Source organism: Meles meles, chromosome 6, assembly GCF_922984935.1.
Source record: "Meles meles chromosome 6, mMelMel3.1 paternal haplotype, whole genome shotgun sequence".
Taxonomy (NCBI): domain Eukaryota; kingdom Metazoa; phylum Chordata; class Mammalia; order Carnivora; family Mustelidae; genus Meles; species Meles meles.
Genome location: NC_060071.1, coordinates 109,712,008 through 109,725,502, shown reverse-complemented (window position 1 = coordinate 109,725,502; position 13,495 = coordinate 109,712,008). Strand labels below are relative to the sequence as shown.

Below are 13,495 nucleotides of genomic sequence, written 5' to 3'. Positions count from 1 at the left end.
AACAAAAGCTACAGCCTAGTATGAATGCACACTTGAGCCATTAAAAAGACTTTTTCTTTAGGCTACAAAAGTAATATATTCTCAAAAAACTCCAAATGTAACAGAAATTTATAACTTGGAAAGTACAAATACCTTATACTTCTACTACCCAGAAACTATCACTTACAGCAGTTTGCATAATGTCATTATTGTCCATGTGTATGAACGTATTTTAACAGAAGTGTTTATTCCATAGATGTTCTGAAATTTGTTTTCAATTATCAAAACAATAAGACACCTTTTGCATTACTACATGATATAGAACTCTTTTTTAATGGCTGTAAAATGTTTCACTATATGGATATATAATAATTTAATTATCTACTGCCATTATTAATGAACATTTAATTTGTTTTCAGTATTTCCCCATGCTTGTCAATTATCTAGTCTTCAAATACATTTTGGAAAAGGTTGAAAATAAGCAAGTGAAAATGCAGTGGAAGTCAACTTTTTTTTGTAACCTATATAACACAACCAAATATTATTATGACTGGCATTAGGAAAACGTAATCACAAAAGCTGGGAGAAAAAAAACCAAACACAACTGCATCTTACCTGAAATACAGTATGTGGATGAATTCTTTTAGGTAGGAATACAATTCCTCTGTATTGATATTATATTGAACAACTTTGATAGGCTATAAAAAATTAAAATTATTTATTAATGTATAATGAAATAATCTCAAATTAAAATATGCTTATTTACTATACTACTGTATTTTCTGGTAATAAAAAGTAATTTTTATTGAGAATAAATGCAAACATTAAATATAAATTAATCACTTAAATTAGGAACCTTTAAGAATTGGCTAAGATGACAGAACTTTTTGGTTTGCAGGTATAAAAGTATGGGTCCAGAAGTAGAGAACTATGCTCATTTGCATTTTTCTTCCATCTGGACTTACCATTTTGGCAGGACTGATCAAAATCACAGATTAAAAAGTATCAAAAGCTTCCTCAAACACTCCAGACTTGGTCTAGTCCCTGTAAGTCACTCCCAAAGCAATGACACTTTCCCTTTTATAAGATGACCTTACTTAATTACTTGTAAAATGTCTACCTTCCCATTAAACTACATATTCTTAATGTGCAAGAACTGTTTCTGGTTTGCTTATATCTTCCTTCAGTTGACAGTACCAGGCACCAAGTACATGCTCATAAACATGTGGTAAAAATCAGTATAAACAAACACTACCCAATGATGAATGCTAAGTCAACACCAATACAGAACAAGAACTTTACATATGATGCTCAGAATGCTGTTAAGTACTCTAATGCATCACTGGCAGACCTCTCTGTTACTCTTTTGATGGAAAGATCATTAGCTAAGCCAATTTCATGGTTTTAAAGAAGGTTCCAAACCATATATGGCTGATTGTAGAGATTAATCTTCACATACATTTTTCTCTTCAAGAGGAATATAAAAGCTGAAAGCACTAAGAAAAGTGGCAATGAGAATGTTAAAGTTCTAAGTCCATCTAGAAATGTATCAAGTATCACATTAACCTCGATTAAAGAACATGAAAAGTGAATAGGCAGGAAGTTCCATCACATTTTTGAATACCACGCCACAAGAATCTACTGTATTTCTAGCTTATCTAAGGATTTGCAGAAAAAAAAATTGTATCTTTCTCTCTAGTTCATTTATTCGTTCGTTCCTTCCTTCCTTCAAGTGGGCCCCCTGGCCAGCATGGAGCCCAACATGGGGCCTGAACTCATGACTCTAAAATCATGAGATCAAGAGTCAGCCACTCAACTAACGGAGCTACCCAGGTGTCCCACCCTATTTTAATTTTTTTTTTTTTTAAAGATTTATTTATTTGACAGATAGAGATTACAAGTAGGCAGAGAGGCAGGCAGAGAGAGAGAGAGGAGGAAGCAGGCTCCCAGCCAAGCAGAGAGCCCGATGCGGGGCTCGATCCCAGGACCCTGGGATCATGACCTGAGCCGAAGGCAGAGGCTTTAACCCGCTGAGCCACTCAGGCGCCCCTCTATTTTAATTTTTTAAAAATTTTTATTTAAATAATCTCTAAACCCAATGTGGGGCTTAAAACTTATGACCCTGAGATCAAGAGTTGCATGCTCTTTCAACGTGCCAGCCAGGTGCTCCTGGAAAATTTTGAAATCAATAAAATGATTCCCTTATCAAGCATAATTAAAAAGATTTGTCAATCAACATATTTCATTTGCTCTTAAAGATGCATCCCAGGGCGCCTGGGTGGCTCAGTGGTTTAAGCCACTGCCTTCGGCTCAGGTCATGATCTCAGGGTCCTGGGATCGAGTCCCGCATCGGGCTCTCTGCTCGGCAGGGAGCCTGCTTCCCTCTCACTCTCTCTGCCTGCCTCTCTGCCTACTTGTGATCTCTCTCTGTCAAATAAATAAATAAAATCTTTAAAAAAAAAAAAAAAAAGATGCATCCCAATACCAAATATGAACTGATGTATACTAATCTATTCTGCTACAATATGCACTTTTATAAAACGAAATATCACATTTCCATTGCAAATAAGGGGATAATATCTACATAATGTGAAATCTGTATTAGCTCATGTGAGACAAGAGTAGCTGAAATGACAGCAGAGTTATACCTTTCATCAAGAAAAATAAAGTCATCAACTCAGTGGCCACACAGGTAGGCATCCTTTCAGATCTATTTTTCAAAAACTTAAATGAGGGGCACCTCAGTGGCTCAGTCCACTAAGCGTCTGCCTTTGGCTCAAGTCATGATCCCAGGGTTCCCCACAAAGGGCTCCCTGCTCAGTGGGGAGGCTGCTTCTCCTTCCCTTCCCTCTGCTTCTCCCCCTGCTGGTGCAGAGGCGTGCGCACACTCTCTCTCTCTCTCTCAAATAATTAAATAAAATCTTCAAACGCTTGAATGGTCTTCTGTAGCAGGGGCTCCCTTCCTAAAGCAGACCCTTTCATGACTATTTATTGGGCTGCATTTCCTCTTGGTTCCACCTTAACAATAGCCCCACTGGCTCAGAACTCACCTCCATCTGCACTGGCTCGGCACCCACAGACCAACATTTTCAATCTATTATTCCATTTTATTTTTATTATCACTCTAGTGATAATAAATAAGGGCCTCCAGTCACTCTCAGTTGCAAACCAAAGGTATTCCAGTTTTTTCCTGAAGATCAGTTATTGCTTTTGTTAGTGCTATAATTACAAAATTACACGGGCTTTATATGGTTTGCCCCACCATTAGCCTACTTCTATTTGTGACTGAAGGGAGGTTTTTTAGGACTACAAATATTAAGTTATGGCAGAAGCATCTGTATTTGATTTTAACACGTGAATTTTATGGCATGCAAAATTATTCTTTCTACTATTCTACAATTCCTGATCTGTCACATTAGCTGTTTTAATCAATCTTACTTGAAGTCATATTAAAAAATATTTTATAGTATAGCATTTGTTTTGCTAAATTGTTAAAAAAGTAAATACCTTAGGTAGGCCGGCTTTTTTAATCACACTAGGAATTATGCATCTTGGACCAGTTTCTCCAGCAAAACCACACCTGCAAATAAATCGAAAATTGAAACATTCAAGTTATTATAACATTCTTTCTATGTATTTGTCATAGATACAACTTTTTCTGCATTTATTTCAAAGCTGTGGTCACAAAAACAACATCTCTGATGTATTCAAAGGGACACAGAAACAAAAAAATTAAAGCCATCTATATTCATAATTGTGTATTACAGCTAAAAGAATTGTTTCAAATTAGTGATACTGAAATAAACCAGTATATTAAACCAGATCAGCATGTACTTTTTTTCAGGGTTTTTTTTTTAATATTTTACTTATTAATTTGTCAGAGAAAGAGAGAAAGAGTGTGCACAAAAGCAGGGGGAACAGCAAGCAGAGGGAGAAGTAGGCTAGCTACCTGTTGAGAAAGGAGCCTGATGCAAGACTCAATCCCGACCTGAGCCAAAGGCAGACGCTTTCCCAACTGAGCCACCCAGGCGTCCCCCAGTTTTAAAAATTGCCCAAAATTGAATTTTGGGCAAGACATCTCTACAACCCCGGATTATTTGACTACATTATATGACTTCATTTATGTAATTCATGAGTCACTCATAATTCCATCACTCTAATATTAATTTCCATGTTTATGGGTTTCCTTTTGGTCTATTTTTTTACACTATGCATATCTGACATACTCACACTGTCCATACATCATGAACTTCATACAATAAGCTTCTGCCCATATTATTACAGTCTTCACTGTTATTTTAAAAACTGCATATTTTATCTTTAAAGAAATGATTCACTTGAATATTTAGGTATTTGCACGTATGCTTCATATTAGTAAAACAATACTCCTAAAAATGCTGCTAAAAATGATCACCAAGTAAGTTTAGCCTTCACATGATCTCTTCTTGTCCTGCCTAGTTTCCAGTACTGCTCTCCTACATCCAAATAGCTCTAGTCACATCTCAGTGTTTACTTGCACCAATGCTCCTCAAATTTCCCAGACGCAACCCAATGGTTGACTTCAGTTCCTTTCTTTTACTTCATAAATTCATATTCTCACCGTCCTCTTGATTTGTCAATAATCATCTTCCTGTATGGTAACCTTCTGCTTCTCATTTCTTCATAACTAGAGTATTTATGTTTAGGTGTCAGTCTCAAAGTATTTATTATGCTATTAAAATAAACATCTAGGGGCGCCTGGGTGGCTCAGTGGGTTAAAGCCTCTGCCATTGGCTCAGGTCATCGTCCAGGCATCCGCCTCTCTGCTGTGCAGGGAGCCTGCTTCCTCCTCTCTCTCTGTGCCTGCCTCTCTGCCTACTTGTGATCTCTATCTGTCAAGTAAATAAATAAAATCTTTAAAAAAATAAAAAATAAAATAAACATCTAAAATAAGAAAACATAAATAAGGGAGGATCTTACACAGAGGTCAGAGAATGTTAAGGACTAACGAGACTATGATCAATCCAGTTCTGGAACACCTGAGGCCCAATACTTAAATATAGCAGTTTTGACAACTTATTCAACAAATAATTATCAAATACCTACTACATACTAGGTAATATTCAGAGACCTACAATTTTTTCAGATGTTTCTATTTCAAATATCTATATAAGAGGCAATTCTGGCAGTTACTTTCCTCTTAAGCCCAGTACAAGGGTTCACAACCTGAAGTCCAAGGCCCACTGTGATCATCCGCCAAACTCTGAAACTGTGTGCAAATTATTTTAAGGTTTGTGTATCTGTGGCTTTCTTTCGGTCGTCAAAGGGATCTATGCCATCGAAAAGATTGAAAAACACTACTCTAGTGTTTACAAGTTGTCTTTTAAAACATGTCAAATTTCCTAATCTAAGAATTCGGGGCCGGGGGCAACAAAGGATCTCGAGTCTTACCTGCAGGGCTTCACCTCTGTGTTCATGTGTTCCGTCTAACTGGACTTCCTATTCTTGAGGAGCAATAGACTTACATCTGAATTTCTAGTACCAACAGACTTCCCATTTAATAAATGTTTACGTTACAGTTCGGGTGCTACCTTCCTAAGCAAACAAGCCCAGGATAAGGGTCTAAGCCATCGCTGTCATCCCCTACATGGATGACAGCAAAGGGTCCGTTCGATCTGGGGCCGCGGAGAAAACCATTCTCCCGAAGCCTCTTGGGCCTCTCCACGAATCAGAGCCGTATCCCCGGGATTCGTATCGCCCACGTTGAAAATAAATAAAAGCCGTAATTTGCGGAGGTGCTGGAAGAAAAACTGGAGATGTGACAACCTGCCCAGCGAGCCTGGGAAGAGAACCCGGGCCGGGCCTCGACCACCCACCCTCCGCCTCAGGACGACCGCAGTCACCGCCGTCGCCACTCACTTGGTAAAAGCCTCTCCCAGGTCTATCACGACTGCCGTTTTCTCCCCGCCGCTCCCTAGGCCTTCATACAGCGGCATGGTAGTGAAGACCACCGTAAAAAGGGGCGCTCGGACGCGTCCCCCACAAGCTTCTGCTCTCGGAGGGGCGGGGACCGGAGGACAGCGCGCAGGTGTGGCGACGGCGGGGGCCTCGAGTGGCCCGAGCGTGCCGGGACCGGGCTGTCCCAGGCTCTGCCTCACTTCACGTTGGAGGCAAATCCTCGCAGGAGTTACCGTCTCCCGTACTAATGAAGAAGAGACATAGGCGGCCGTTGATTAGGGTGCGGAGAAATAAAGGACGGAAGCGATCAGGCGCCCCGGGCGCCCCGAATGGGTCCTTCCCATGGCCACGCCCCCACATAGCGCCGGGGGCGGAGGCTTCACAGAGAAAACTCTGGAGACTCGTGTGTGTAGTTTTGGAGAGAAATTTTTTTTTTTTTTTTTAAGATTTTATTTATTTATTTGACAGATAGAGATCACAAGTAGACAGAGAGGCAGGCAGAGAGAGAGAGAGAGAGAGAGGAGGAAGCAGGCTCCCCGCCAAGCAGAGAGCCCGACGCGGGACTCGATCCCAGGACCCCGAGATCATGACCTGAGCTGAAGGCAGCAGCTTAAACCACTGAGCCACCCAGGCGCCCCGGAGAGAAATTTTTTATGCCAGGTGTTTTGCCTGTCGTTTATGCTTCACAGGAAATACTGACAATAAGTGTTAGTTTCTTACCTGTACAAACTGAAGCTCGGAGAGATTAAGTAACTTTTTTTGGCGGCCACTGCACTAAAAGTTTTAATTTTAATCCAAAAGAAAGCAGTAAAAGTGGCATCTACTACGAACCTTTTCTATCTATGGAGGAACAGAGAGGGCGTTTTAAGGAGGGAACAGGGAACCAGGGGTTTCTGTTTACTCTAAAACTGAGGACCTGTGTAATCCGAGAAAAGTAAATCTTTCTGTGCCAGTATGGGCACACAATCGGAATTATGTAACATGGACTGTTTACAAGTTTATCATTTCACTGCTTCACTTTTCTTCTGCTGAAGTTGCCCGTGGAAATGGAAATTAGTGGGGTTAGTTGCTGCCTTGTCTGTAAAATGTTCATCCGCACTATGTGTTCATTACTTGTGTGGATAAAGTCTTTCCATAATAAGAGTTAAGGCTGTACAATGCAAGAGGTTAGACAATGTAATCACTGTAGAATTTACTGATCAGTGATCTTCCTGAAAGTAAATTGCCAGAAAGAAGAGGATGAAGTTGGAATTGTGATAAGGAACGAAGCTTCAAAAAGAGTGAAAAAGGCTAAAGCATTTTGCTTAACAGAGTTAGAGTGAATTGGACCCTTCATTCAGGTTCCAATTCTGTTTCTTCTGCCACCTTCTGTCAAGTTTCTAGTACTTCTGCTTATCCATTTTCCTTTCTGTGAACTTCACTGCTACTTCACAAGGTATTTGTGAGGATCAATTGAGATTATATTTATAAAACAATTTTGAAACTAGGAAGTATTATCACCCATCCTATGTTTTCCCTGACTGTTCACCAACTGTCTTAGTTTCCTAGGGATGCCATAACAGAGTACTATAAACTGGGTGACTTAAAACAGGAGAAATTTATTCTCACAGTTCTGGACTCTGGAAATCCTAGATTAAGATGTTGGGACGGTCATGCTGTCTTTGGAAGCTCTTGGAGAGGATCCTTCCTTGCCTCTTACTAACTTCTGGTGGTTGCCCACAGTCCTTGGTGTTCCTTGGTTCATATATGTATCACAGCAATCTCTGTCTCTGTGGTCATCTGGCCTCTTCCCCACATTTCTGTGTCTGGATGTTAACAGTCTATTTCCCATGTTTTCATACCATTTTCATTCTGTGCATCTCTCTGTGTTCAAATTTCCCTCTTACAGGAATACCAGTCATTGGATTAGGACCTTAATCCTAACCGAATTTAACTTGGTTATATTTCAAAGACCCAATTTCCAAATAAGGTTTCCAGTTGACGAGAATTTTGGGGGGATACTGTTTAGCCCAGCACACCAGCTAAATGTTAGTGTTCTTCATGGTTCTGTCCTTACACATCTTCCTACCATATACCCTTTTCTTTGACAATCTCCTCCACTCCCATACATACAGCTAGACTCATGTTTGTTGAATTCTATTTTCTAGCTCTTTGCCCTCACAGTAACTTAATGTGTTATGTATTATTATCTCCATTTAACAAATGAGGATGCTTAGGACAAGAGAAGTTAAATAACATGCCCAAGGCTTCTCAGCTGGCAAGTGGCAAAGCAGAAATTCAAAGTCAGTCTGACGCCAGAGCCAAAACTACACTGCATAATTACAAAGTAGTTATGCATTAATCAAATAATTATAATTTATCATAGGATTCTAAAATCTTAGTACATGAAGTAACACAGGAGGTTTTCAAATCTGAAGTCCAACCTAATACAAGACTATCCTGTCCAACTGTGCTGAGAGTTTTCTCCCCAAATGTTTCCTTTGATGAAAAGAGGGCTAAGGACTACTTGGGACCTACAAGGTACTGAAAATGCATTTGGTAGTACAATTAGGGGTTTAAAAAAGAGCAAAATGCTATAAGGATAATCATTTTAAAGAAGCCCAACTCTGGGTGCCTGTGTGGTACAGTGGGTTAAGCTTTTGACTCTTGGTTTCCCCTCAGGTCCTTATCTCAGTGTCGTGAGATCAAGCCCTGCCTTGGGCTCAATGCTCAGCGTGAAGTCTGCTTAAGTCTCCCTCTCCCTGTGCCCCACCTCTAAAATAAAAATAAATGAATAAGTCTTTAAAAATAATTAAAGAAAGGAGCCAAACTCTTCCAGCAGCTTGGTATAGTGGACAGAGTCAAGTCCAAGCTCTGTTAGCTGACTGACCTCAGGAAATCCATTAACCTCTCAACCTCAAGTTTCCTCATTTGTAAAGTGAGGAAGATGTACAAGTACTAAGAATCAAAACTCGGTTGAACTGGGTGGGATCTGCATCCCTTGACCTAACACTCCATTGTCTCCCCTGCTCTACCTGCTTCTTTTTCCCAAGCCTGGCATTCCTATTTTTCCAACTATTTCTCATTTTTGTAGTTTTCAGGCCACTTAGGAGCCCATTTACCCACTTACGGAATTTTCCTATTTCATTAATGTGCCCCATAAATCCAAGATATGTCTGAAGAGTTCATAGTATGACAGGGCTGAGCTGGCTTGCCGTGCTTTATTAATTTGTTTAACAGTGGGTTTCTGTGTTTTATTTCCAGTCACGTCATGCTATTGATTCAGTTCTCTCTCCAATGGAAATAAAAACCTAATGTGAAATTGGGAGCTGTATACCTCTTTATGTTGAATTTGATTTGGCTAGTTTTGATCCATCTTTCCAGTCTTTTCATATCATTAAAAAACCAAAAATCCAGGTCTTTTTGAATCAAGAATCTAGCATTAAACGTATTAAATAGAGCCCATGTCTGAGAAAAATGCTTTCGAGTTTTTCATTCCCTTGTTTATTGAGGGCATATTACACGCGGAAACTACAGGACTAGGAAAGAATGGTCTCTACTCACAGACTATACTGGGAAGATGGACATATAAAGTAATAAATACTAGTCTGGAAATATATAGAAAGTATTAATGGAGAATGGAGGAAGGGAACTAATCAGTTGCCTGCGGAACTGTTGGAAAAAGTATCCATTCATCCACTCTTGAATTCAAGCTGATGCTCTGTTAGTTACTGGAAATAGAAACATAAAACAAAATTCCTAGCTTTAGGAGCTCATAGTCACATTTACAGACAAAATTTTAAAACTACTGGTAAAAGCTAATGCTTGGATGAACATGGTGTTTTTTGTTTTTTTTTAAGATTTTATTTATTTATTGGACAGACAGAGACCACAGGTAGGCAGAGAGGCAGACAGAGAGAGAGGAAGGGAAGCAGGCTCCCCGCTGAGCAGAGAGCCCCATGTGGGGCTCGATCCCACTACCCTGGGATCATGACCTGAGCTGAAGGCAGAGGCTTTAACCCACTGAGCCACCCAGGTGCCCCTGAACATGGTGTTTTAAAGGCAGAGACCAGGGCGCCTGGGTGGCTCAGTGGTTTAAGCCGCTGCCTTCGGCTCAGGTCATGATCTCAGGGTCCTGGGATCGAGTCCCGCATCGGGCTCTCTGCTCGGCAGGGAGCCTGCTTCCCTCTCACTCTCTCTGCCTGCCTCTCTGCCTACTTGTGGTCTCTCTCTGTCAAATAAATAAATAAAATCTTAAAAAAAAAATAAAGGCAGAGACCAAGGAACAACTTGAAATTTTTCTGGGGAAGGTGCGACACAATATATGAACTCTCTAGAAGCCTAGTGGCAGTTTTCCAGCTGAGCTACAGAAGGGGTGTTCCAGGTTGAAACAACTGCATGTGGCAAGAGTTTATAAGAAATTTGGTAAGGGGGGCGCCTGTGTGGCTCAGTGGGTTAAAGCCTCTGCCTTCGGCTCAGGTCATGATCCCAGGGTCCTGAGATCAAGCCCTGCATCGGGCTCTCTGCTCAGCAGGGAGCCTGCTTTCCCCTCTCTCTCTGCCTACTTGTGATCTCTGTCTGTTAAATAAATAAATAAAATCTTAAAAAAGAAAAGAAAAGAAATTTGGTAAGGGTAGAGGGGTAGCTGTCAATTGGCAAGAAGTGGTGAGTCCAAATCATTAAGTCCCTTATTGATATGCTGGGGAGTTTGAACTTCATGCTATAATTAGTAGTTACCATTCCAAATATGTTAGGCAAGGGAGAGACAATATCATATTTGTGTTCAGTTTGATCAGTTTGTGTTCACCACTTCCCCCCTCTCTGTGGGGGTCGGGGGAGATGGAGAGAGAATTCTCAAGCAGACTCCCTGCTGAGCAGGGACACTGATGATGCGATGATGGGGGGCTAGATCCCAGAACCCTGAGATCATGACCTGAGCCAAAATCATGAGTCGGACACTCATCCAACTGAGCCACCCAGATGCCCCTGTGTTCACTTCTTTTAAACTGGGATAGACCATGGTGAAATGGAGGGGATTGAGATTGGTGTTGACACACAATTGCAAGCTATTGTGAATCCATGAGAGAAATGATGACCATGAATTAGCAAGTAATAATATATACACAACAAATTACCTTTAAAATGTTCCCCATTTGGGAGAAGACAAAATTTTGTATTTAATAACAATAAAATTGCAAGAAGGCATTGATCACAATTTAGAGCTGTTTCTTTCAGACACTGTGTTTGAAAACATGGTCAGAAGAGCTGTACAGTTTCAATTATATTAGTGACTCCAAATAGTTTTTTCTAATGTACAAGACTTAGTAGAATTGCAGCTGTCATAAGGCAGCTTTATTTTTCAATTCCTTCTGCAGGTTATGTCACCAAAATGAAGATAATAGCTAGCTCTTGAACCCATATTGATAAACTGTTCACTCTTTGTCTTCAAAGTCCTCTTGAAAGCTAACAATTACTTAGCTCAGGAATTACTAACCTTCTTTTACTCAGAGACAAGTGCTGGGTCCAGAGTGGCTGGGAAGGTTTCCTAATCTTAGGTCTTTGAACGCACCATAAAAACTCTTCAATGTTTGGTTGATGAAGTTTTCATTAGAACCAATGACTCAAGTAGTTGCCTTTATAGCCCCCTCTCCTAGCCCCCTCTCATTCAGTCTTTTCCTATCCTAATCAGTTGCAAAGTATAGTATAGTATAGTATAGTATAGTATAGTATAAATAGATAAGGTATAAACCTTATCTATTCCATACCTACTTTGTACACTATACATATATAGTATAGTATATATAGTATATACTATACTATAGTATAGTATAGTATAGATAGTATATACTATACTATAGTATAGTATAGTATAGTATAGTATAAATAGATAAGGTATAAACCTTATCTATTCCATACCTACTTTGTGATCAGGATTATAACAATACCTGCTTAGTTGGTCTCTTGTCTTCTCCACAGTCCATTGTCTGTGCTGCAAGTGGAGTAAGCATTCTAAAATGCAAATACGGTGGCGGGGTTGGGAGGGGGGCACCTGGACAGGTCAGTGGGTTAAGCATCTGCCTTCGGCTCAGGTCATGATCCCAGGGTCCTGGAAATGAGCTCAGCAGGGAGCCTGCTTCTCCCTCTTCCTCTGCCCCTGCCCCACCCCCACCACACTCATGCACTCTCTCTCTCTCAAATAAATAAAATCTTTAAAAAAAAAAAAAGCAAATACAGTCATAACACTCTCTTTGCTTTACATCTTTCAACGACATTCTACAGTTTTCAGATAAAGCAGTAGCTCTATCAACCTACCAGTAATTCCCCCAAAGGTATCCTGCGGCTTCACACTTCCAATGTTGTGCCTAGAATGCCTTCCTTATCTAGCATCTTTGTTCTTTGTCTTTCCAAACTTCGCTGAAGTATCACCTCCTTGTCTCTCAGTCTATTTAGATCTCCTTTATCTGGGCCTCTATGGCATTCTATGCACAATATAGCACAGGAAAATATTTTTGTCTGTTTAGCTTGCTGTTGTATCCCTAGTGCCTAACAGAGCATCTGGCGTATAGAAGGTTTTGGATAAATAATTAATAAGTAACTAACACTTATTACTGTAATCTCTTCTTTTCTTTTTTTTTTTTGTAATCTCTTATTTTCTGTGCCTTCACCCTGAGATCAGGGATTTTGTAGACCAGCACCCAGTTACAACTGACTATGGAATAGGCTCTCGTATGTTGGAGGGGGGTGGTTTGTTGTTTTTTTTAGAAAGGAGAGAAAGTGGGGGGAGGGTCAGAGGGAGAGAGAGAATCTGGAGCAGACTCCTTGCTGAGTGCGGAACCCAACACAGGGCACAATTTCAGGACCCTGAGATCGTGACTTGAGCCGAAATCAAGACCCGGACACTCAACTGACTCAGCCACCCAGGGATCCCAACTTTGAAGTTTTCTGAATGAATGACAATTGTATGGAAAGATGGCCAGCTAAATTGCTCCCAGCTCACCCTGTAGCCAGTTGGCAAGGCACATGTGACATTGCTTTAGACTTGTATGTAGCTATCCCTCTGTGTGATTGGCCACAATAGTACTTTTAAAGCATGCCTTTCATGCCACATTTCATGAATACTCATGACACATTGTAATAAAACTTCTAAAAATGAACCAGAGCTCACAATGAGCTGGAATTATGGTGGTGTGTCCCCTTTTGGGAAAGAGAAGTAATTCACTAGAGAATAGTATCGGGAACTGTGTTAAGGTCAGGACGTAGCTGGGCTGATTTATCACACTCTTCATTTTGGTAGAGCTACATAATGAAAAGTTATTGCTAACTGTAAGATATGGCAAGATCTTGAGCTATCAATCACAGAATCCATTACTCACAGACTATTTAAACTTGTAAAGGCAGAGAAAAGGGACTAAAATATTTAATAAAGATTTTAATAAAAACCACACATTGAACATAAAAAACCAGCATCATATTTCATTAGTATTCTACTATAAATTATTTCATGCTGAGACTATAGATGGAAGAACAAAAAGGGAAGTTTTCTTTCCTCGTATTCTTACCTCAAGCTAGGGTCAGGGTTGGAATAAAGCCTAATGACTTG

General features: G+C 40.2%; 1 protein-coding gene across 1 annotated transcript in view; it reads right to left on the bottom strand.

Annotated features, from left to right (window-relative positions):
- The window catches only part of ACTR10 (actin related protein 10), a 36,864-nt gene extending 30,794 nt beyond the window's left edge, over window positions 1-6,070 (bottom strand). Inside the window, exons 1-3 of the mRNA XM_046010015.1 lie at window positions 5,878-6,070; window positions 3,487-3,559; window positions 595-677 (exon numbers count right to left, since the gene is read on the bottom strand). Coding sequence (XP_045865971.1) covers window positions 595-677; window positions 3,487-3,559; window positions 5,878-5,954 — 233 coding nt within the window. The 5' untranslated portion in view covers window positions 5,955-6,070. The remainder of the gene's footprint in view (window positions 1-594; window positions 678-3,486; window positions 3,560-5,877) is intronic.
- Between the last annotated feature and the right edge of the window lie 7,425 nt (window positions 6,071-13,495).